The sequence below is a fragment of the Haemorhous mexicanus genome, chromosome 3, assembly GCF_027477595.1.
Source record: "Haemorhous mexicanus isolate bHaeMex1 chromosome 3, bHaeMex1.pri, whole genome shotgun sequence".
In the NCBI taxonomy this organism is placed as follows: domain Eukaryota; kingdom Metazoa; phylum Chordata; class Aves; order Passeriformes; family Fringillidae; genus Haemorhous; species Haemorhous mexicanus.
Window position 1 is genome coordinate 92,011,485 of NC_082343.1, and position 26,668 is coordinate 92,038,152.

Below are 26,668 nucleotides of genomic sequence, written 5' to 3' on the forward strand. Positions count from 1 at the left end.
ATTACCAGTGGATTCCATACACATTGCATGTTGCAGGATAAGCATCATATGCTTTATAAACTGCATTTATAAGCACTTTGTATTTATGTTCATCTTTTATAAAAATATTTTAGACAACTTATGGTATCCATTTGCTTGATTCCTTAATGCCACTGGTATTAATAATAATCCTGCCAATATAGTAACATAATCCATATAAAATCTACAAATACGATTATGTAACCATAAATAAAAATCACAGTGGAGGCCTTCCCTTTGTTAATTATACATTACAATGTTGTTTTGTTTATACTGTCATTCAGTTTTTCTACAGCTGTGGACTGGAAAAGCATGATAGCTTTTAATGTTGCAAGGGTTTTCACGGAGGAAGAAAGCAGTAGCAGAGGCAAAAAATTTAAAAGCATCATCCATTATTGTAAACTGATGACATCTTGCATAATCTGCTGCTTTAACACACTCATACTACCTAATGGATATTTACCAGAACTCTAGGTACCATTATTATTCTAATTACTGTTCCTTGTGAAGAATGTTCTCATGACAAATTGTTTGTTGTATACTATCCACTGATGCCAGGCATCACTACCCTAAAAAAATATGCATATGTAATTTAAGGATGGCTATAAGTTTGGAGCCTGAAGCTCCTTTCTCAATCACTCTCTTTTGTATTGGCTGTGCAAGCTGTATGACAACCTGGATCCACTATAATTTACTCACATTTAGCACTATTTTTAAAATACAAATGTCTTAATAATCTTTAGTATAGGTAAAAATGGTTTGCAGTTTGCATCCATCAGCCAAAGTACTTTTTTGTACTACAGTTCTAAAGGAACATTTAAGGAATTATGTGTAAGCAAGAAATCAAGAATACTGTACCTTTGCTAAATCAACTACAGCACTTTCCAATTAACTACGTTTTAAAACATTACTAACTTTTCCTCCATATTAAAGCATAGTTGAAATCTTGGGGGAATGAATACCCTAAGTAAAATCTATTCCTGCATCATTTATTTTTCTGTGAGGTCTGAGGCCAGTTTGTGTCTAACCACTCAAACTGGATTTTGAGTGCAAGCAACAACAAAACAAAACCAGAAAAAACCCCCACAAAATAACCGCAGAAAAGAATCCTCAAATTCCTGCAGTCTATTAAAACAAATCTTACTTGGAACTGTTGAAATCAAGAGGACATCACCAAATTAAAGTTACAAATTTGCTTTGTAATGTTTTCTAGAACATCTGCTTAGAAACAGAGTATCTCAAGTTGTATACTATGAATTATTAATCCAAAATTGATCAAACTTCTTGTTAAACAAGACAGACTATAGACAAGGGAGACAATCTGAAAAATGCCTGTTAAGATTTTGTCTATTTGTACAAGCAAGAAACCAGTTCAGACCTCCAGCTGCAGAGAATTTGAACATCTACAGTGAAAAGCAGAGAAATTTGAAATTAGCAGATTTCTCAATGTCTGCAGAGCTACCACCTTCATTTTGCACTATGCTAAGAAATGATGTATTATTTTTAAAATTCAACTATCTTTAACGACCTTATACCAGTCTTCTGGAAAAGTAACTATTGTTTGTCACAAAGCTTAGTATTTTCAGCATCATCATTTTGAATTTGAATAGTAACTTCAATTTAAAATTTTTCAATGTGATATGCATATCCATACACATAAACACTTTTCTATCTATAGATAAATGAAAATTTTTGCATATAATTTATGTTATTAGCTGATTAGAAAACATCTGATAGCAATATAGGAAAACACTGGCAATGTCAAACATGTTGAAAATAATACTACCAGTAACAACAACTCAAACCCTGCACTGAAAATACACCCTTTCAGATCTGCTGAAAATTACAAAAAGTCATCTGACTTGTGCAGAAACACAAGGCTTCATTTTCATATGAAAGAGCAATTCTTTTTAGTTATATAGCAAAGATAAATCACAATACATCAAGCAAACAGGCTGAGAGAGTCCTAAAGCCAAACACTGACAACCCATTCTCTGAGTAATGAAAAATTATATATAAAACAGCTATGATCGTTACAGCTCATAAACTTCAAGACAAATGGAAAAGAGAGCATGAAGTCATTGTTCAAAGCTCAGGTGCCAAACAATGATGATCTATTAACAGAAAGCAAGCAAACATTGTCTCTTACAATGCAAGATGTTATAACTTGTAAACTTTTTTGATCATGCAAATCTCATGTTCATAAAACAGAAGTCCTCCTTTCCCAAACCCACTGTATCTGCAATTCAAGGTAAGCGTACTATGACTTTGCACGTGGCCAGCAAATTACTGCATGGATTCCTAAAGATATAAATTTACTCCATTTGCCATATGTTGATCTGAAATAAAACAACATTGAAGTACCATTCTTCTACTCCTGATCTAACAGGCAGAGTAAAATTACTCTGGTCAGTTAAGGCCTATGAAAGCATCGTCCTTTGGGAATTCTGTACACAAAGAAAGCTGATGCCACAATTTCCACGCATTACCTTCAACCTGAATCAATTCTCCAAAGCCTGGTATTACAATAACAACAAGTGGCTTTACATTTATTAGAGGGAATACACAAAGCTTCTAGTGACTACTACTCTGCATCCTGCATTTTAAATATTACTTTAACATGACATCCTGCAAAGCTCTTGGCAAATTACACCCCAGTTTGAGGCCGCAACTTCAGTTTAACTTCTCTTCCTAAAAGCAATTTTGACCGTAGCATTGAATAAAATTTCCAAAACTGAAACTCTCATAGAGCTATAAACAAAAATGTTGTTTCAGATCTTAGTTCTGCCTTTGACATTTCTTGAACATACAGCCATTTTACAGCATTTGTGTCTTACACTTTCTCATTTTCTCTTATACAATGAGAAAAAAGGGTAAGAGGGACCAGCTAGGTGGTTTCAAAAGAGAAACAAAAATTCCTTGAAAAGTAGTCCAAACAGCAAACTAAAATTCCCTTTTCATTACAGTAAATGTTGATAGTTTTGATGGGTTTCCAAGAGAGAGAATTCAAATTCATCATCATACACTTCTTCTCTTTTGCACTGTATTAGAAGTACTTTCTTTTTCTTGCTCTAATAATTAAATTAGGACAAAATGTCAAAGCACAGGAGATACAAGTTTTGCTTCCTCAGGTATCTTAATAATAGCAAGTGAATCTGCAAGGTTTAAGTTATTTGTAGCACAAGACAAGTAAAGTAATCTGAAAAAATTAAAACTTTATTACTTAGATTAGTAATAAAAAAAAAAGTCATGCACTGACAGTCTTAAATTTTCTGTTATTAGGCATGAAGCGCAATAATGCAAGTTTCCTTATTACACTACTGAGTCTCTCTCTCTCTTTTTGTTTTATCTACAAAAATTCTGTGTTTATGTGCTAAAAATCTCTCTATGTTTAGCAAATCTGGTTATCTTCTGCTGAAAGTGCTGGTTGTGTCAACAGTTTTGCTATGCAGACAAAAAGTAACACAATTCCAACACAAAAAGCCTAAAACATTGAAGACTAACATTACAAAACTGATGATACCCATAATTACCATCTGTGGCAACTCATGGGCTGTCTCAATCCAACCTCAGCTGGTGATTCAGACACTATTTTATTCTTCTGGCAGCAGTAAGAACTGGAAATGCAAAATTGGCTTTGTTGAATTCAATCCTATACTGATGTGTATCCCTGTATCTTCTGTAATGCTACTTTGACTTTATAAACTAAAATAAGTAGATTTAACTGAGTAACTGCCACATATTCCCACACTGGTTAGATCCATTTAGTAATAAAAATTAAGACTTTCTAAACTCTAAAAAGACATTGAAAAAAACCCAAACTACAGAATGCTTAAAATATTAGCAAAAATAGAAAGAATATAGCACAAGTTCAAGTCAAAGCTGCATTCTTAACAGCTACCAAGTAGATTAAATTCCAAATATCATATTTTAATTTAAAAATATCTACAGAAGCATTTTTTATTCAGAAAGAAGCCTTTTGGGATGTAAACAATGCACTGAAATACAGGCTACTCATACAGTTTTACTGTCATGGTAATGCCTAAGATGACAAAAACTAAGGAAATGCAACCTGCTTAAAATTAAGCACTCTTACAAAGACATGATATGAGTCGTAAAAATAAAAGGATTTTTTTTTAAAACACAAAACCACATGGAACTAAATTTGAGCATCCCTTCAATCAGGTAATCCTCAGCAACCAAGCAGAGCAAACCTCTTATTAATTCTATTAGTAGTCCACAATGATGCAGTTACTGCAGCTGTACAGCAAATGAATTTTCATGTATTTGTTTTTCAAATACGATACAATGAGTCAATAAAGCTCAGAAGGGCTTCTTAGATACAGACTAATGGAAAAAAAAACCCCTCAGGTGCCAAAGATAATTGTTCCATATTTCATTCTGATGTATGGAGTTCTAAAGCACAATCGTTATAAAGTACTATTAAAACTTTCTCTCACATAAGCTAATCACAAATATCTTCAATTTGACATTAAAAAAACAAAAACTAGGCTAGCAGGTAGAAGAGCAACAAAAAAATACTTCAATATTAAAACACAGTATGTGTAATAAAGGAATTCTTATTCTTGGACTAACAGATCATTAGTGAAACCCAATGGTCTTTTTCAGCTCACTTACTGTGTAGAACAAGTTTTGCCACAGAGGGATATTATCAACTTCAGATGCAAACTCATTATTAAGTTTTAAGGTAATTTCAGATATGCTGTGGGAATTTTTGAGAGTTTTTTTTCCACATTCTTCTTCCTCTCCTCCCTAGTAATTACTTAATGACAGTTACATGAAACCTCAGGGCACTGATTACACAAAGTGAAAAAAAAAAATCTCTGTGTCTCTACTATTAGAATTGGACCTATACCAGATAAAAGTCACATGCAAACAACTATTTGATTTTTTTAGTTTATGGTGATCCTTCCACTTAAGAGGATTCTGTAAAGAAGGAATGACAACCCGAAACACAGGTATCTAATCTTTTTTCTATGAAAAAAAACCAAGCTTAAAGTGCATAATTAAACAGCATAGAAGAATTATACAGTCATCAAAATATGTACTCATATAATAAAACATCTGTATTCAAACTTTTGGGCCAAACTAGTTTCTAATGCTCTGTTTAAATGACTGAAAAGAAGTGTATGAGTGCAAAAGAAATTAACTGACTGTATGACATACAGACTTGTATTGCCAGACTAGGACTCTGTTTTGGCATGAGCAGCGTAAAACATTTGGTGGAAGGAAAAAAATTAGCTTCCCAGACCAGTAATCAATTCCTGAAACACACTGCCACACACACCTGTTGCCATGTGGCTTTTTGCAAAAGCCACACTGCTTGCTGGGCACCCAAATGTGTTTGCTTTCACTAGCAGAGGTATGTTCCAAGCCTTCCTTTTTAACAGTTGAAATGTTATCTGGAATGAATAACGGAGGTTCATCAAGTGAAAGACTTTTGCTACTTCTTCTCTGGCGAGGTTGGACATTCCTATCATTTCTTTTTGACTTGTTTTTTTCCTTATCATCCTCCTTCAGATGTTCTACAACAGAGGGATCTTTAATCTCTGCCTCTTCCTTTGCAGAGTTATTTGCTTTTAGCCCAGTTGCAAGTTGGTGTTTGCTGGCTTGCTTCTGACCAGGATGTGAAACATGACCTGACAATGAATGCGTAGAGTGGTGGGTATCTTTAGAACAGCTTTGATGAGTAGGAGATTTCTCACTTGTTTTTTGAACTGGTAACTTCTGGGCTTGCCCAGAAGCCTGGACTCGGGGTATTTTCTTTAGCTTTGTGTTGGTCTGTTTTTTTACAGTCACCCCTGAAACACTACTTTTTGCTTTCAAACCCAGATCAGACTGTTTCTTTCTGATTTTAACTGGGTTATTTGGATGCTGATGACTCTCTTGCTCATCTGCATTTCGCTTCAGACTTGCTGAAGAGGGACTGTGAAGGCCGGAATCAGCAACACCAGCTCTTGTTCTTGACCGTGTCATTTCTTCTTGTGCTGATTTCTGCCGAGTACTTGCAGTCAGATTTTGTTTATTCTGTACTACAGATTTACTCTGCCGGGGCCTAGTGTTCTTTTCACATTTTGTTGAAATAACAATTTGTTTCTCATCATCCTGAAATTTTGATGCCTCTGGGCCTTCTACTTTAGTACTGCTAATCTGCTGCTGTACATTTTGGCTTGACTGGTCAACATCAGTGCTTTCTAAAATGCTATTTCCTGGGTCAGCAGAAGTAAACTCTCTGCTTTTCAAGTCTTTATTATCACAGTCTGTACTGTCTAATAGTTTCTCAGATGGAGCTTCAGTTTTCTCCATTCCCTTGTCATCACCTCCAGCTTCTGTTACACATTCCTTTACTGACAATGTATTTTCATCAAGAACTTCCACATTGTGGGAACCTGAACTGCAATCAACCCTATCTTTCACAGAACTGGACGAATTTGAAAAGGTCTCACAAATTTCATCTGTACTCAAGCAAGCACTGGATGAATCATTATCTTTTCCAGTTATTTCAATTTGATTATGTTCTTCTGCTTTCTCTGATTCCTCTGCTTTATTATCAGTCTTTTCTTCTGAAGAATTTTCCAAGCCCATTGAATCAATCACATCACTTGTTTCATTTTTAACTGGAATCATTTCAGTATCTGCAGATACTGAACAAACTGATTCAGCACTCCCAGAATCAGTGTTCATTACAACCTCTACTATTTCCTTTGTTTCCCCAGGAAAAGAAGAACAGGGTTCTGTTAAACTAGCACAACTTAACTCTTGGGATGTTTCTTCAACTTTTGCCTGCTCACGGGTTTCAGACTTTATTTCTTTCACATCTTCAGGACCAGGCAGACATTTTGTATTACTTTGGGATGCTGTTACTGCTGCTGCTGTTCCTTCCACCTGTCCTGATCGTCTTGTACTACGCCTAACCTCCCTAGGCTGCTCCGTTTTCAAGCGTGCAGCAGCATCTGTCTCTTTAACTGGACTTCTCTCTTGTTTCTGTCCATTTTTTGGAGCAGATCCACTTTTTACAGATGATTTCTTGGTATTAAGAGGAGGAGCAACATTCGAACGCTTGGCTAGCGTGCTCTGCCGCAGACTCCGTACTGTTTCTAGGAAGGGAAAAAGAAAATCTCTTAGCTACTTTGCTTCCTTCTTTTTTGCAAATACAGGATTTGCCTAGCATAAAAGTGACTTACCCCAATTTAGCTTACTGGATACAAAGAGGACTTAAGACTTAGTTATTTACTAAACTTAAAAGCCCCCCCAAAACTAAATTACTTGCATTTCAAGTTTACACTGACATAGTTTGGATGTAAAATCCCATTATTCTAAAAGCTACAGAATTTCTTAGTACATACAAATCACAAGCGATGATAGAAAGACAATCAAAACTAACTCTGCTTTTCTACCTCTCAACCTTTTATACCTTAAACAAAAACTGCACAAGCTATATTGTGATTAGAAATATAACTGAAGTTTAAAAATCTTTTAGAGAACAGTCTACAAATCTGAGATCCAGTCACATTCTCACCTGATGACAACTTTTATATTTTCTAAACAAGTAAGCATTCCAGGGGCTTCCTAAACAGCATAATCACCAGCTTTGTACCACAGGCTCTTATTTAAATTCTCATCGCCATATTAAATAATTTTATCTTTTTAACTCAACTTGCTCTATAGGGGACAAAAGCAGAGCAGTAAATAACTCCAGTTCAACAAGTTAGAAAACCCATAACTATGATAAATTAGCTAACAGAAAGAATTAAAATATTTTAATAAAATATTAAGTATCTTGAGATATTTTGATTAAAGACTGTCTGACTGCAATTACTATAACCTAATTTAAAGTAAAAAGAGAATATGCAAATAAAAATAGAATCAAAACTTTAACTGGAAATACAGACACGCTAACCTAATATTCCAATGCTGTTTGGCAACTCCATCATGCTTTTGTTGGTGAAGAAACACATTATTAATATTATGTATGTAAAAGGATCAAAATCTCAAAAATTAGCTTAATGACCATAAGCAAGACACTAAGTATTTATTAAAGAGGAATTCTAATTGGCTCATACCCTATGGATGCCAGCTTCTACCTGCAGTGCATGAAAAAGGAATTTTCTATATTGGAATTCACACAACCAAGTTAAATTTATAGATGTTGGGGGTGGGATTTTAAAGATTTGATTTACTTCAAACACAATCTATAATCACCTTGTGCCATTAAACGTGGTGATTTCCTTGGTGATGTGACTGATGCTTCTTCAGCACGGCTTCTCAAATTCCTACTAGGTAAAGCAAGCTCATCGTCATCAATGGTGTCATTACCACTCTCTTTAACTCCTTCTTCATCCATAGTATCATCAAGACCAGTAACTGGAAAAAACAAACAAACAAGAAAGAGCCTAAAACTTAAAATTATCAAAAAGTGTTGCAGCTATAATGCTGAGCAAGACAGGGGAGAAGACATTAAAGAATAAATAAACTGGCCATCTGAAATGAAGCAAAAGAGAAAAAAAAAGAAGAACAAAAGGACAGAAAATTCCCACATGAGGCAGTTTCAGTGTAGAAGAAGCTATCACCCACAGCTTAAAACTTCTGTAGATAGTCCTCATAGCTTTTTGTGGACTCACATTTTTATTGGGTTTTTTTGCCACAGGAAGGTCCCCAGTCTTAGAGGATCAGCTGCCCCTCACTGTCCCTTCCCACCTAAGAAAAAGTGAAGAAAGGTAAACAGCAGAAAGAGCTGATCCAGAAGTGCAGAGTGTAAAAATCACAGTTTTCTGACAGGATACCATTTTAAAATTCTCAGCCCTACCCATATCACATATCTGTGCCTGTAATGTCTTTCTGGAAGAGCTTTAAGTGCAGCAAGCACTTAACCTCTCAGGAGAGACAGGGAACATTGTCATTGATGAACTCCTATCCTCCACTAATCTGAGAAAGGTCCCAGATGTTGCTCCTGAAAACAGGTTTCCTAAGAGGCAGTCATTACACCAGCCATTCTCCTCACTTGCTCTAAATTTGGTTCTTGTAGTGGTAGCCTCTCCTACTCAAAGATTCTATGTGTGATTAATGAATCCTGGTCCCCATGGGATGCAAAATTTGTGAGATCAAGCCAAACACCCAAGTGACTTTGTAAAACACATAGGAAAGTCTAACAAATATAACAGAGAACTCCAAACAATCAAGTATGCCTGTTTTTCACTACTAAGACACAAACCTTGAAGCATTTTTAAGATAAACTCACATGACACATATATCTAAAAATTTCTAAAAACTGCTTACTTAAAAATTATATAAATTAACACATTGATCAGAAAAGTAAAAAAAGCAAGAAGTTAAATTAAAAATTGTTAGAATTTTTAGACCAGCTCAGAAAATCTGTCAACTCCTGGTCCTTCTCAAGTTTGATATTACTGCAATTCTGAAAAACAATGAAAAAATAAAGTAACCAACTAACATGTTAGAATTTCAAATATTAGAAAGTTTTTTATTGGCCTCTTAAGGAAGGCCAATCATGGCACCAAGCAATCAGCATTCTGAACCTCTATAATCAGATGGGTGCCAGGAGCTGAAAGCTAGGAGTTTCTTAAGCTAACAGTTTATGGTCATTTATTTTATTTTAACCATTATTTTTAGTTACTGCATTGTACACATCAGTTACAAGGAAAAGTGCTTGTGGAAATTACTGTCCACTTAAACTCTCCAATCCACAGAGCCACCTTTGTATCTGTGTGTGTTTACAAACATACAGATAACACATGCAAGGTGCATGAGGCTGATAAATTTGGTCTTACTCCACTCAAGAGTGTTCCTTAATCACTAATTTGCTATAAGCTACATACTGGACACACTGGCAAAAAAATTACATTGCAACTGCCCTATTAGACATTTTCCCAGTAAATATCTAATACTGGCCATTGTCTAAGATGGAAACCTGAATGAGGTTTCCTGAACCTCACTCTAACTCCAGCTGCCCATTCTTGTGTTCTCAAGATTATATCCTCCCAGCAGCTCCGCACTTTGGTATTTGCTTTTTCATAGTGTTCCTGCAAAACACAAACTGGTTTTTGGGAACAGACTGTTCCACTTCTGTTCTTTCTGTGAGAACTAAATTACTAAACTATTGAAGACAGCATGAAAAATAAAAACTACTAGGACAGCTTCTGTAATAACTCTGGAGTATATTAAAGGGCTAACATTAGTCTTGGGCTTTACAACGCTCTCGCTCAAGTTACGGAACTTCTACACCCTCCTCTATTAATAACAAGAGACACATTCAGTCCATTACTGACAGACAATGAGAAATATTAGAATTAAAGTATTTTCATACTTACAAGACTCTGTGCTGTAGCTTTAATTTTACAGAGGAACTGAAGCACAGAATCTTGCTAATTTCAAACCACCTGAGCTACAACTCAGCTAGTAAAGACAGTCTCATGAGGCCCCTGATGAGGAGCATTCCACACAGACCCTGCTGGGAAGAGAAAAATGACAGAGAACAGCAATAGATACTAAGAAGACTAGAAAAGTAAATTATGAAGGAGTAGTGGAGGTAAAGAAACAACCCTAGGAAAGGTAAACCAACAAAAGCAAAGCCAGAAAGAACAAAAAAAGCAGAGATGATCTTAGTAACAAATATCTAAAGATTATCTCAGCATCAAGTATAGAAATTTAAAAAATAAAATAGGAAAAAATAAAAAAGGAATAAAGAAAGAACTTATTTGAATAGAAGAATTGTACACCAGTGTACAACTGAACAGATTGCAAATAAGAAAAGTACAAGTCACATTCAACATATTTATACTGGAAAAGGCACCACTGACCTTCACCTTACTATTTTGAATTTCTCCATTACTTGCAAAGTATCTAAACTTCCAGACTGCTGGGCTGTACTACTGACTCACTTTTATATATGTCATACCATAACAGAACAACATTCAGTAAAAACAGTCTACTTGCAAATTTAAAGCAATGTTTTCCCCATGCTAAAACAAAAGCATGAACATTTTTTTAATTTTTTAGCAATGCAAAACTTAAGAAAACAAGCCTTACTTTCTGGTGAAAGAGGAGGTAAGGAGAATGAAACACCCCTAAATACATCATCAAAAACTATGATGTTTATAAATCTTTATTTTTATTAACATAAGACTCTCCTCCATTATTTTCAGCCACAACTAAGACAGAAATACTCAGTTTTTTGACACACTGACAAAGGTAAATATCAAGTGTAGAAATAAATTTCTTCTCTGTAGATGTTAGCCCTGGATTTCTTTTGCTTAGGTAACCACACCGAACAGAATATCACTGTTGCTTCTGCCTTGCACTGCTGTAAAATGCTATGTCCAGCTGAATCACACTAATGGCAGGAATGTGCAAATCCACAATAGATTCCATACAAGCATCACAGATCATATGGAAATGGTTGAACACTGCAAAATTTCTGCATTACATGGGAATAACAACACAGAGATGTAACATAATTCTTCAATGAAAAGAACAGTTACAGTCTAAAGCAGTAACGAACTTGTCTAGGTAAGCCTTCAGAAGAGCTAATAAACTCCAGTGAACAACCAAACATATAAAGATAGTGATATTCTGTCAGTAAGTCTCAAGATCATAAATGAGGATGGTATACTTTCTATGAGAAACCTTTTTTCTATTGACATTTGTGATGCATATGTTCAAGAAACAAGATTAAAAATACTTTCTGTTAAAAGAAGATACATTTTCAAGAGAAATTACGTGACTGATGGCATAACTTACATAAGGAAACATCAAACCCAAACTGTTTTACAAAAGTTTGCCTATAACCCATTGAACAGAGAATTTGCCTGCAAGTACCTTGAGCTGACTGTCCAGTGCAAGAAAAGAACCACAGTAAGTAACATGAACTATTAACTAAACACTTGCTCCCACTCTCCTTTAACGTCTGCATTGTTAAGAGGCAATTTTACAGTCTTAAGAATAAAGATATATGAAAATCAACTTGGATAAATAAACTTAATACAGCATGTATCTTGACAGAGGACTTCACGCCCATTTTATTAAAAAGATGGAGCTACATCACAAGCTTACTGAATAAGGTTTTTTTAGTGACACAAGCCTGTTACATTGGAAATAAGGAGCAGAAAACCAAATTTCAACAACGAAGTAAAAACAACACATCAAACCGTGCACTTTAATGTAAATTAATTAATTTTATTAAACAGGGAGTCTTCATGTATTTAAAAATCAGAGAGCTAATCTAAATTGCTTTGCAAATCTTAGTACAGATCCAACCTCTTTCCACCCATGAAACTGATCCAAAGGCATAACTAAATACTTCAAAAGGACCTACACTGGGAAATATAGGTAGTTTGCCACCCACAAACAGAAAAAGGCACAAAATAAATATTCCCCAGGTTCTCAACACCAATACAATAAATTTAAATTTTATACAGAAAAGTTACTACCTTGGTCATAAAACACTGTGTAGCTGTTCATATGGACAGTTTGGAAGAAGAAAGGCATAAAGAGGTAAAAAAACTGAGAGAAACAACTGTAAACCAAATTCTGGAATCTCAAAGTTACATTCAAAATTTCTTCAAATGTAGGAGGAAAAATACATGTACATTTGGTTTTAGTGAAAAAAGCCCAAAATGCCTAACACAGCCAGACATCATGCCAGCAAAAGGAAAGAGTATTTGTAGTCAGAAAAATTGGTTTGGCTTCCAAGACTCAGTAAGTAATAATGTTTTTAGCAGAGGTAATGCTGCTTTTAACAATACTCATGAAAACACAGGCAAAAACTAGAAAAAGCAGGCTGTACTTTAGGGAAAAAATTTCCCAGCAGCAATCCAGAGGGACAGAATAAAAAGGGCAATTAATAAGATGTCCCTAACACATTTTGTACATTTTGTGATTCTTACAGGATTCTTCTTTATCATTTATGGTAAGTACCCAATTTGATAAACATACCCATAAACTAAATTAGTTAAAAGCTTGATCTTAATATGAAATCTAGAAATGTCTCCAGATGATATGCAATTAAAATTCCATTCCCTGTATTATAACAAATCAAACTACCCCAGTAAATGGCATCCCGAAAAGCTACACTGTTCGTCACTACCAATTCAATTTACCAAGAATTACCACTTTAGTATGAATGCTAAATTATTTAGCTCACTGGCATGCAACCAGTATGACCTGCTATGTTCACAGGTAGATAAGCTTCTAGCATGTCTTCCAGCAAGAACAGAACAAAACAGAAAACCTATCACTAGGGTACCATTCAAAGTTGAAATAAGTGTGTTGCTCTTAAAAGAGTTCTGTCATACTCTAAACTTCAGAGTTTCCACTTCTTACCAATGAATTGCTCAATAAGGTAAAAAACCAACATAACCCCAAAGTATGCTTCCAACACCCACTCACACCACTCAAACATTTAAGATGGCCAAGAGCTGTTCTATACAATGTAATTTTCTACATTGGTCATGCACAGCCTGTAAGAACAATCAGCCAATCCAACCAACAAAAAGAAGCAGAGAGGCACGTAAAACATGATTTGTGACACTTCTGACTGCTTCAAGAATTTGAATTTCATTTATTTCTCAAAAGTTTCATTTTGTCCAATTCTGTCCTTTAACAGGCAAGGAGAGCAGTTATACCAATTTCTACTATCGACATGATGTCTTTCTGCTGATACCTACTTCAGGTCAAGAGCCTTCCATAATTGCTAAGCTCCTATGAGCTGCAGTGAATAAGACTTGGATAATTTGTACCTTGATTCACAGAGGTAACAGAACTTCATAAACCAGCAACCTAACTACATCTTTATAGTTTAGCAGTCAGCCTTCACTAACACATTCTAAAAGGATTTCAGCATAATTTGACCTCTACCCTATTCAGCTTGTGAGAGTCACAGAGTTATGTCTACCTCTGATCAAAGCTATAACCAGGATCACCCACAAAGAATCTTGTTCTCTTTTCTAAATATGCAATTATTCAATCAAAGATGAAAAGATAACCTCATATTATTACTCTAACCCCATTCTGTTACTCAATGGCAACTACAGAGCACGCTCAGCAAGTTTGGTCTGTTCTGTCTTTGGTTTCTGCTGGTCTTTGTCTGACCAACTTTGTCATCTAACTAAAGAAACTATCTCAATCCAGCACAATCTGGTATCTGCCAAGAGATAAACATGAGACTGCTTTATTGGTACTGAAATAGCTCTGCCTATCAATAGATAGGCAGCAAACATCCACTGTCACAATCCTTCTATTTGTCATATACCAGTACTGCCGACTGAGATGCTCAGTACAAAAAAGGCATGGACCTGGTGAAGCACGTACAGAGGAGGCCAAAACATTGGCTGGAGCACCTGTCCTTTGAAGAAAGGCTGGCAGAGTTGGGGTTGTTTGGCCCGGATAATATGTGGACACCTCATTGCAGCCTTTTAATACTTAAAAGGGGCTTATAAGAACAGACTTTTAGTAAGGCCTACAGTGACAGGACAAGGGTAATGGTTTTAAACTAAAAGAGAGTAGCTTCAGATTGGATGTAAGGGAGAACTTTTTCTATTATGTGGCTGGTGAAACACTGAAAGAAGTTGTCCAGAGAGACAGTAGATGCCTCGTGCCTGGGAACCTTCATGGTCAGGTTGAACAGGGCTCTGAGCAACCTGATCTAGTTGAACAACTGTCCATTGCACAGGGGCTGAACTTGATGACCTTTAGAGGTCCCTTGCAAACCACATCATTCTATGATTCTATGCTACTATTCTCCCCAAGAGATGTAGTTACAATTCAACGTACAAAACCTGTGTTTTCTGAATAGATCTCCCTGTATTTCTTATAGGCATGCACTTGAGCTGTCTAAAGGACATACAATCAATTGCTACCAGTATGCAACACATACAGTCAGGTAAGAGGTAACTCAGCAAAAAAAGAGCTTAGTATTAACAAAAAGCTTAGTTCTTGATGAATGATGTGCAATATAAACCCTAAATCTCAGCAAAACATGTTGATGAGTAACAACTTTGGATCAGGCCAGTAAAAACTCCCAACAAAAACTCATGTCCATGCAGCTGTAAGAAAAAGAGCAGGAAGCAAACCCACACTCAAAATCAACTTAAGAGCAAGAGAGAAGAGTTTTTGCTTTTGAAAACAAAAATACACGATCTCCAAAATAAAGTAGAGAAAATGTCACAATCTTGCGAAAGTAGGCATGTGGGTAAGAAGTAGGCCTGAATTGAGCCCTTCTCATATACTCATGCCCACATAAGATATTTCACACTTACACAGTTGGGTTAAAGGCATATAAAGATAGTAGTTTGTTTGTGCATAGGTTTTCTACTCCTGAACTCAGCTCAAATCTGCTTTCAAAGAAGTATTAGGGAGCCATGCCTTCTGCTCCTCCATATTATCTAGAAGACCTGATTACCATTTTAGCTACAACACCTGTCCTCAGTTTAACTATTACTACCTTTATCTCTTCTCCTTGCTCACAGCAGTCAATAAGCTGTAGCATGAAATCTGCACCACTTTAAAAGTTCTACAAAACAGAATTCTACAATACAAGAAGCATCAAATATGATAAATCTGTCTTTTGCTGGTCCTGTGGATTAATTTCCATGAGCACTTTTTTCCTTTTCTTAAACTGTTTAATAGTCTAGGCATGGGTTATGAAAAATATAGAATACATTAAAGCAAGTTTTGTCAGCAGAGTTATGCTTTTTTACTTTTTAGAAAAATTGAACTTGGTGTACAGATGAGCTTCCACCTAAACTGGGAAAAATGGCTTTTGCATGGCTTAATTCATATGAAGGGTACTACCATCTTGAATAACCACACTCTTACCAGCAGACTACATCAGCAGGGTTAGATCACCAACAGCGTCAGACAAATCAAATAAATCACAACTATATGAACTTTCAAGGAAAAAAGACAAGCAAGGAAACCATACTTTGAACTGATACTCATTATTCTTAACTTAAAAATTTTAAGCACATACTGCAGTCCTACCATGTCAGAATAAGGACAGTCCTTATCAAGACCTACAAAGAACAAGCAACAACAAGAACATTTCATGTTCTTTTGTATACCTATATTAATTCCAAATGACACAATTTAATTTCTTTACTGAAATGTGGCTCTACTGGTGCTTTCAGATTTAAAAACAAAACATTAAATTCATAAATCAAATCAGCTTTGAATCCCTTAGTCTTCTCACAGCCTGAAATAGTAGCCCCCAAATAAATACATTCATTCAACCATTTTTAAGGACCTTAAAATTAATTTTGATTATTTAAGGAGTAATAGTATTAATTATTGCAGTATCACTTTCAGGAAAAATACGTGCCAGGAAGCACCTGAAAGTTTCTCCATACCTTCCAAAATATCCAGCTGTACCCTATGAGTTAATTCAAGCATTTTAAATGCAGTACAGGTTTGCTGGAGGATGCACAGGATGAAATATAACAAAAGAATTTGCAAGTGATGGGGAATTTGGTTTAATTGTGTACATTATATGGTCTTATGCATATTAAGAGGGATATGATTTTTATTTGACAGGTTACAGAGAAAAATGCATAGGAATACCATTGAGACTAATAGACTATTGCAAGAGTACACCAAAGCATTAAGGATAGCCTCAAAAATGCTCTTCTGAAGTAGGAAAAAAATGCCAACTATCTTGTTTTGGCTTGATAGCTCACTTTATCATTGCCTTAATCAATATCATCTTTGATTTACAGTTTTCCATTATGTAATGCCACCTAATTTAGTGAAGGTGAACATTTAGTCCATTAGTAACAGTAAAATACATACTATATAAGAAAATTATAAAGATTTTCAGAAACAGATCATAAACCGTATTAAAAAAATCTAAATCTTGATATAATCATGTAACTGCATTAATCTACAACACTTCTAACAATGAAGCTAAAAAATTATGTTTTTTAAACTTCCAGTCAAATAAAGAACACTACTAAGAATAGAGTATATTTTTGTCTCTAGCATCAAATTCAGTGTAATTATTCCAACTCTTCATAAATATTAATAATTTTAGGGATTGGATCATTGTTTTTTTTTTTTTTTCAATCTTCTAAAATTCCTCAATAAATTCTGAGATTATTTTCATTGAAAACTTTGCTCTAAATTGTTTCCAAATCAAGTATTCCAAACAGTAAAAAATTAATTTTATTATCATTCCAGGGTCTTGAAACCAACCAAAGCAAAACACTCAGAATCCAGAAAGAGCTAGCAGAAGGCCTAGCGCTAACAGACTAACCCTGAGGTCAGAGCAGTAATTTGTGTAACTTTCCTGTTCCTACTGCTAATCCAGAAATACAGCATTTTTTAAACAAACCAGTGACTTCAGTGATCAGGCCCAGTACCTACACTAAACAAATCTTGACTTTCATTGGGAGAAACTGACAGACAATGCCTAGGCTACTTCTGATCCACGTAAGGAGCTTTCCTCTATTGTTACACTACAAAATTTACAAGACCTGCACATAGTTTACATGCCAGGCATGTATGAAGTGCATTGAAAAAGGGCAGCAAGGCGACAGAAATCCAAACTTATTATTTCTCTATTATGAAAAAGGGTTGGTACTAGAGTGAAACTGTATTTTAAATTGTAATCTTAAAAAATTGTAAGATTTACCTGTAGAACAAGGCATCTGGAAATTGGGGTCATTGCTATCCAAAACAGGCAAACAGAACTGGGCACTTGCAGATCCTAGCATAGGATCCTTATCGCTGAGCATGTTCTTCAGCGAATCCTCTAAGACATTTTGACTTGTACTAAAATCCTCACAGACTTCATTCTCCAGGTTGGATTCTAGAAATAGGGCATCATCTAATTGTTCAGTAGGAATTAAATGGTTAAATGTATCAACTATATCCATGAAGACTCCTGTGTGTCTTTCAGCCCTATAGAAAGACAAGAAAAATACCATAAGAAAATAAGCTACAAATTGTAAAACATCTAAGACACCAGAAAATTTTTTTGGCTCTTGTGTTTTATAAAGAATGCTTAAGGTATTTAAGAATTATAAAAACAAATAAAAAACTGCTAATGGCTTAGGATGGCCCACTGCATAACAAAAAATCAATTCCCTAATTATTTTTAAAAGAAATTCCATGCCTATCTCCTCTATCAGCATCCAAATGCTGACACTTCTTCAGAGTGTGAATAACAAAGGTAACTAAACAGCTTCTTTCTAAAATTTGTTTAAATCTTAACCAGCCCAAGCAGGTAGGACACCAGAGGAGGAGGATATCAAGAACAAGTGAACCTGGAGACAGCAGCACTGTGAGCATGACTTTCTTCTTTTTAAAAGTACAAATGTGAGGTCAGCTTCCACTAACATCAATGGAGCTGAGAAGGTTCCAGAGCCTGCCATACTATTAATATGGTGTACTACTGAGAAGAACTATATTTCTGTTCAAAGAACAACTACCAGGTACTTCACAGCAAGACAGTATTTTTAAACAGCAAGGTTTTATAGCTATTATTTTTCACTGATCAATACAGTCAATAAAATTACATAAATTTTATATGAAAATCTGATCTCAATCCAGTACATGAGAATTCTGAGCTGGCATGAAAAGGAGAAGTCTTTTGAAACTTCAGTTTTAAAGAAGTTTAGGCAAAATTCTAGTAGTCTACCTAAGGAATTGTATACAAAGATGGCAACTGCATTTTACAAGCAATTCTTTATTTTCTAGATCTTCTTTGCAATGCAGCAGAAGTGCAAGTACTGAAGCAAAGACTTAACTATTAAGTATGTATAACTAAACATGGAAACTAAGAATGGAGAAAAGGTCAGCAAAACACTTTGGAAGTTTTGCTTTAGCATATCCTCAAAGTGGAGAAAGATAACTATAATAAATATGATCAGACAGGTAAGGAAAATGGAGCAGTGCAGCACTGCCTGGCTTAATTTGGCATGCAGGATAGTCTAAAAGGCCAGGTTTTGGTACACAAGGCTGTTAAAGCTTTTGGAAACAGCAAAAGGACACAAATATCTCCCGTCTCCTCCTTTCATCATCCTCCTTCTCCCATGTGAGATAACTACTTTTCTAGAATGAACACACTAATTAAAGGAAAATGACAAGTGAGAATTGGAGTTTGCAGTGCTTGAGTTACTTTCTAGATGGTTATTCCAGCAACCAGCCACTAAATAAATCCAATACTTACTCATGCTTAACAGAATATTAAGTATGCTTCCTTAGACACATTAATGGGGCATTTCTGTTTCAGCAATCAACTGGGAATATCCTAGCCAGATACATATAAGGGCTCTGCTACCATTTCAACCCTATTTGCGCATTTTATTTCACAAATTTATAAAAACTACAGGTTTAACACAAACGGTGTTTCCTTTTGTTTGGGTGGAGTTTCTTAGGGGCTTTTTTTGTTTGTGGGGTTTTGTAGGTTTTTGGGTTGTTGGGGCTTTATTTTAAAACACGCCAGTCTTTCTTCCTTCTCCCATAGGGCAGCTCAGAAGAAAGAAAGCTGAATGGTCAGGTAAAGAACTGTGTCTCTGCAGAGCATGTCATCTTTCCAATTTCTACACACAATTTGTACACAACAAAGCAGTCTGATACACAAGGTTCTACTGACCAAGCAGCCAGAGCGAAGGAAAGTTCAGCTAAATCACATGCATTTAGTAAAGAGATAACAGACTTCAGCAGCAAGTTGTAATTTGAAAGCACTCTCACCAAAAAAATGGACTTCTTTTATCAAGCAATGCAGTGCATCTGCATATACACCACACCAACTAGCACCTATAACAGCAAACAGGGTTTCTGAAGTTCCAAATCTGGCAACAAATGAAGAAGCAAACTAATGGAGTAAGTACTATGCTGCACTGTATAATCTGTTTTTATTATTATACCAAGTAGTTACAACAATCTGATACTACACAGGATAACCTACAAGAGATGCAGTAGCTCCAAGTAAGAAAATAATTACAAATGCCCCAATACAGTACTTTAAAGCACCTTCCTGTAATGACAGACTTTTTCATATTACCATTACATGAGCACAAGAGTAACAGCCACAGCATAAAATTATGGTGAACCCTGACATTAACAAGTGTCAGTGACACTGCAATAGAACACCTACATATTGTGAGAATGCAAGAAACCTTTTGCATCCAACATTAAAAAGTGGCAGAAGTTTTGAAGACACAATAACATATCCCAAGCTTTTTTCCTGGATAGGAGAACATTTATATATTTGTTACTCAAATACTGTTGTTCCCAAAGAAGTGATGATCACTTCATAAAACGCAATGTTAAGAAGCAAAGCTTAAGAATGTTAGCTCTTGATATAAAAATCCCTGACAGAAATTAACCTGTCTTCAGTGATGTGATGAAGAAAAAGATTACCTACAGTTTTTAAGACTACCATGTAGCCATTCAGAACACTAAAAGCACTGAGAAGTAACTGCCAAAGCAGCTATACATGCAGTGGCCACAGACACCTTCAATGAGACGTAAGTAGCCAGCAGAGAAAATTCAAGAAGAATTTTATTGCAAGCTTTATTCCTGGAGCACGAACCTATGATCAAGTATAAGTTCTACCTAAATTTTGCATCAGAGTCAGGGGGCTTGCATAAAAATACTACTACGACAAAATCTAATCTTAAAGAACTTGTTCTACCATTTTTAACATACAAAGTTTATGCCAGCAAAATACATAAAATCAAAATTTTGCTTTACCTAGTTCAAAAAACCACTCTCTGATTATTTTCATAATTGGTACACTACCAAGGTATTTTAAAAACTTATTTCTAACATTACTAGATTACCTATCATAAGAAGTGTAAAATCTGTGGGACTGAGGATGAAAGATAAACTTCTTTAGCTGCTGTTAGAAACAGTTGCTTCAAGAAAAAAAAATCTTCCACTGCACAATGCCTTCCTTGTATGAATTTTGAACAGTTTATTTTGCATTTGAAACACTTTGAACATCAGGAAAAATAGCCAGAGGTACAGGTAAAATCACAGTTAAGATTTTCATGCTCTCTTATTTCCAAAGATAATCCTAACCCCTCAAAGGAAGAATGCCTTGCTCCACTGGAACACAGCTGTGTCCTCCCCTTGAACCCTAGTGGCCGGTGCCTCGGCAAGGCTCCCAGCAGATGCGCATATAGCAGCGGGCTCCCATCCCACGGCAATTCACAAGGGCCTTCCCGCTGGGTAGCTAATCACAAGCAACAGAATATGAAAAGTATTATGCACCCAGAACCAGTGACGAGTGTTCGTAAATGAGGCAAAGGAGCAAGTCCCAGCCTGGCTCAGTTAAAGTTCTCCCACCCACTGAAACTGTTACAGCACAGCAACATACAGGAGGAGTCTGGCTAAAAGAATTCACCATCAAGAAAAGCTTGAAGTATAGAGATCACTCTCCTCAGTTCACTAAATACATTTCTCTTACACCTTCAAAAATTATTTGCTTCTATCAGTCTCTCCACTGAAAAAACGGAAGCAACAACTACAGAAGTAACATTGCAACAATTACAAAGTAACTCACCAACCAATATCTGTCATTAACTGATCCAATACTATAAACAACCCTGTTAGAAAGCACTACAGTCAAGTATAACTTCTAGAATTTCCCCCACATTATGTTTACCATGAAATTTCTTCATGCTCTCAACATTGTTTCCTTCTACAGTCAGAGTCTTTCAGTTTAAAAGAAATAATTTTTTCCACTGCAGAATTAGTTTATTAAGTCAGGTATGCCATACTATTGCTTCAAATCCCAACAAACCTGGTATGAAATAAACACACTGCAGAATCTGCCACAGCAGATTTTTATCTTCTCCAACACTACCATATTTTCATTACAACTTTAACAGTTCTATGTGACTTTTTAAAATTAAAAGTTAAATAGTCAGAATGATCGCTTGCTTAGAAAAGAAACTGAGTCATCAAAAAAGCATATCCTTCCAAACTAAACTTAGAAGGGAAGGAAGACTAGAAACTGGACAAAAGATGTTGTACATCTTTAAGCTTTTTCACTGCTTAGTTTGTCTATGAAAGAGGCAAAGAATTACTTCAGTTCCTGTTATATTATTTTCTTAATCCCAACAGAGAAAAATAATTTAGTGGAGATCTCCAACTGCATCTGCATGCTTCTATCATCTTATCTAAAATCCACCTCAGGCAGGGGTGACCACAATTTGTATTTACCACTAAGCATTCCTTGTGTTTGTCAGCTGATGGACAGGCCAAACATACTCTTGACTGCATTTTAAACTAAGTCTCCCTTAAACAGCAGCATGTTAAAGTTTAAAAATTAAACTACATATTTGGATACATGTTAGATACATTTGTCTTGCTATTTTATTTTTTTCTTTATTTTCCTGTACATTCATTTTGTTCATTTTTTACAGTATTTTCACATCATTTATTTTACAAAGCTAATGTTAGGCTTCAATGTAATTACTCTCTTTCCTTCCCTCTCTGGCCAGGGGGTGAATTTAATACATCAGTTTACCTTTTAAACTTGACTTTCATATTTTAAAATTAGTAATATAAAATAGAAGCTTCTGTATGTTTAATAATTGTCAATTTAAAAATAAATATGGTTTATGAAAGTCCTCAGAAGTTGGACTTCAAAAAAAAAAAAATTTCTACAGAGAAATGTTACCAAAAAAGAACTGCCTGAATTGGGAACAAGGATAGGCAAAAACCTGAGTGAACCTAATGAAAGAAAAAAACCCAACCTCACACTGCTTATTTAGAATATTCAGAATCCTAGATGTTGAATAGCCTATCTACTTTATTGACCTGCCTGAATAAGTGAGCCTGAAACTGCTGAAGATAGCATAGCAATACTACAATTCCTTCCATTTCACCGAAGTACCTTTCTGAATAGTGTCTGTCACTTCCAATTCACTGAATCTGTCTAGTGCTTTTAAAAGCTTTTGTACATGCAGTTATTAACTGGACTATGTAGGAGACATTGCAACATTCAAAATACAGGACTTGGTCTCTGGACCTTGTGCTTATGCACACCAAAACACCAACAAGCACTCGTCATAACAACTCTAACAGACTCTATTAAAAAGATCCATATTATATGTATTTCTTCAAGTAGTAAACTCTGGAAGGAGACTAAACGAAAGGAACAAGCTATTTGGATGACTATCAGCTTAGATGACAAAACAAATGGGAAAATCTGACTCAGCACAGTTACAGACGAATCTGTAAAAACTTTTCATCAAAAGAGGGGAATTGCATCTTAATTGCCAAGCAATTAGGTAATAACGCAAGCAGCTTAAAAAAAAAAAAACAAAACAAAACAAACCCTTGCTCATGCTGTGTGACAACTACAGAACCAAAAAGGGACACTCAAGGTATGAAATGTCTACCTTTGCTCACTGGAGCTGTGATGTCAGACCACTCCATGGGCTCACTGATACCTTGACACTTAAAACCCACCCACCAAACAGTTACTTCAGAGCCCTGATGCATGCTTTACTACCATCCTCCTCCTTCCTCCTACACAAACTTTAAAGTTTAAGCTCCCAAGTATCTAATTGAAAATTAACCCTAAGTTGCCATATATCCATGCTGCCATGCTTTAAGCACCAGAAGCTGCATGCATTATGTTCATGGATATTACAGCGTCAAAAGCCAGAACAGAGACCCACGTCTTCTGCAGCCAGAGATTTTACCCAATAGTGTTCACAGTCCAAACACATCATGGGATCAAAGAGAAAAATCAATATCAGACAGTGCATCAGAGGCAGCGCCAGTAAGAAGATGTCAAGTTGACAACTTTCTGGTGAGTTTACAACTCTCACACCAATGTGCTTTCTGCTCTGGTTCATTTTGGCTCAAATCCCATCATCTGGGGCAGTCTTCAAAAATTAAATTAACAAAATATTTTTGACACAACAAGCAATGTGATCTATGAGCATATGAACAGCCATCTAGCCACAAAAACATGTTTAGAAGGGTTAAAAGAAGATTTCAGCATCCTTTGTCCAAAAAAAAGGCAGATGTAATACTTGTATAGAATATGGTTTACTGAACTTTAATCTTTAAGCATCATCAAATTTGACCTTCCTCATTTGCTTATCTCCCAAAAACAAGGACACTGGCAAAAACCTGCCTAACAGGAACATGTACACATATAGGTTTACTTGAATCATCAATACTGCTGTTAAGGAGGGCCAGGTACACTTCGCTGATCAATTTATACACTGAAACATCAACCCATTCGGTATCCATACACCACCTGTTCCCTTATGTAAATCCCCTACTTATTATTTATTAATTTAATCCCTCATTTAAAATTTAAGATCTAGCTTTTAGTGACCTCAAAACAAAACCCTGCAAAAGACTAAAAAACAAGAAATGTAAATCTGAGCATTTTGTTACTTGTTGAGAAGCTCTACTATACTATCTCTGCGTTTACCTCACTCTGAAGTCTTCAGACACCATCTAAAACCTCTTGCTACTAAAATCTCAACAGACAATAATAATCATAATCGTAATAATAATAATCACCTCCCAAAATCTATCTAGAATCTAAAGTTATGTGCTGCTCTCCTCAATGACAGAGCAGATATCTTACTACTTGCTATCATGGTATTTAAGAGAGCAGATAGCTCAATATACTTGCTTTGTTAAACCTTCCCTGTTCATAACTCATTCCCCAGCCATAACTGTACATCACTGTGTACCTCAGTGAACAGAAAGTAAATTTCAAAAAAATCATTTAATTAGAAGACAAAGAAATGCAGAAAGAATACAGAAACCTTTTCTTAATCATAAAATATCAAATAGTACCATTGAAAATCATCTTAGCAGTTATGTTAAAAAAAATCCCTCTCTCACCCTCACTTTATAGCTCGAAGAGGCACACACTGCTGCACTAAAACTTGTGTTATGTCAAAAAACACCTTCACAGTGTGAAATGTGGAGTGGAGTATGTAAATGTAAAATGCAAACTTTTTACATTGTGAAACATTAAGTACTCTGTTTTCCTTTGTTGGACTTTTGCACCAATGAATACTCCTGAATACCACAAAAATTAGGCATAATCAAAGACCATACATAATTTTATGAGTCTCTCCATTGCTGTATGTACTTTGGGAACTTGTAAGTTCACTACCAAAAGACATTTCACTGAAAATAAAAAGATGAGGAGAGATTGTATTTCCACCACTACTGCTATTCTCTTGAACTCTTCCACCCACAGGTTTCTCAACACTTGTTTCAAGAATTTTCAGCTGGAACATAGTAAAAAATGCTAAATTGTGTAGCAGGTTACATTGATTATTTGTCAGTCACCAGAGAGAATATTTTCATTTGTAATACCTTTGGCATTTGTCAGTGTCTCTCTCACAAAGATCCATTTGGAAACACCTATTAGAATTAGGGTTTGTTCGTTGGGATTTTTATTAGCAATAGTTAAAAGCTTAAGGATAAGCCTTGTGAAGTTTTTCACAGAAATATGCCATTCTTCACATAGCTATATTGGCACCACTCAGGAGAATGTGACAAGCTGTCTGTATTTTTCACTTTCTGCTTCTATAAAATGAACTCTCACACCCCAATTCAGTGAACCCTATCATTGCTACTTCATAGCATTACCTTTCAAAAATATGCCCTTACCATAAAAAAAGCTTCTAATATAATATGGCTCTCCTGTTAAAGCTTGTATTTAATAATATTTAGGTTGACTATGAAAAATTAATAGAAAAAATTAAAATAACAACTAAAGAAATTCATCAGCTCAATTCTAAGCACAACACTAGTGGTAGAGGTAAGCCTTTTTTTAAGACAGAGGTTGCAGAAAGACAGTAGGTTAGAATTTTTAGAGTTTCTGTTTTCCATAAAGCACCTTACCACTGTGTTTAACTATCTCAGCTAACTGTGTTGAATTAAATCTAGCCAACATGGTTTGTAGTTAGGTGCCCTTTCAGTTTGCAAATGTAAAAGGCACATAAAAACTGCATGACTGAGTAACAGGAAACGATAGTTGAAAAAATATAGGTGTTCAGAACTCCATATTTATAGGCAGAATCTTTAAAGCCAACTATAGAAATTAAAAGTAGAAGCTGCTTGTTACAGAAAAAAGAAGACTTTCATTGCAGGACATGAACTAAATGTAAGCAGAAGTGGAACTACTCCAAGAAATATAAAAAAACCTTTTCAAGGCTCCCTTACATTGTGTCCCAAACCACAACAGAGTAATTTATTAAGCAAAACAAACAATGAATTAGTGGTGCTAAAGAGATGCCATATGTTTGCCATCCTTACACTTAATCCTAAAATACTTCCACTGTTTAGTGATGCTAATATTCACTTTGATAAAAGCAAATGCATAAAAATTGCATAATGAATTAACAACTACATAAAAGACACCACAACTACAATTTGCATGGTATAGCTCCTGTCACCCCCATTCCTGTCTTTCCTTACTGGTTTTTACACTTCACTCCATAGGCAATTTTTACTAATTTAAACTATACCGCAGAGCGCTCTTCATCCAAGCGTTCCCCGCACGGCTCTAACAGGTCTCCCTTGTGCACACCACACAGAGTGAACACTCGCAATTACATGAACAATGCCTCTTCTAAAGCCTGAGAGTTATTACGTGCATCCCAGTAGCAAGCAA

General features: G+C 35.5%; 1 protein-coding gene across 7 annotated transcripts in view; it reads right to left on the reverse strand.

Moving 5' to 3' along the window:
* Positions 1-26,668, reverse strand: part of PHF3 (PHD finger protein 3) — a 50,516-nt gene that overhangs the window by 22,119 nt on the left and 1,729 nt on the right. For 2 of the 7 annotated variants that reach the window (XM_059842663.1, XM_059842661.1), the window contains exons 2-4: positions 17,681-17,949; positions 8,242-8,403; positions 5,327-7,136 (exon numbers count right to left, since the gene is read on the reverse strand). In XM_059842663.1, the coding sequence (XP_059698646.1) occupies positions 5,327-7,136; positions 8,242-8,403; positions 17,681-17,924 (2,216 nt within the window). In that variant the 5' untranslated portion in view covers positions 17,925-17,949. Of the gene's footprint in view, positions 1-5,326; positions 7,137-8,241; positions 8,404-8,660; positions 8,737-17,680; positions 17,950-26,668 lie in introns of those variants that run through there. The other 5 variants (XM_059842667.1, XM_059842664.1, XM_059842665.1 and 2 more) reach the window with 4 other exon arrangements.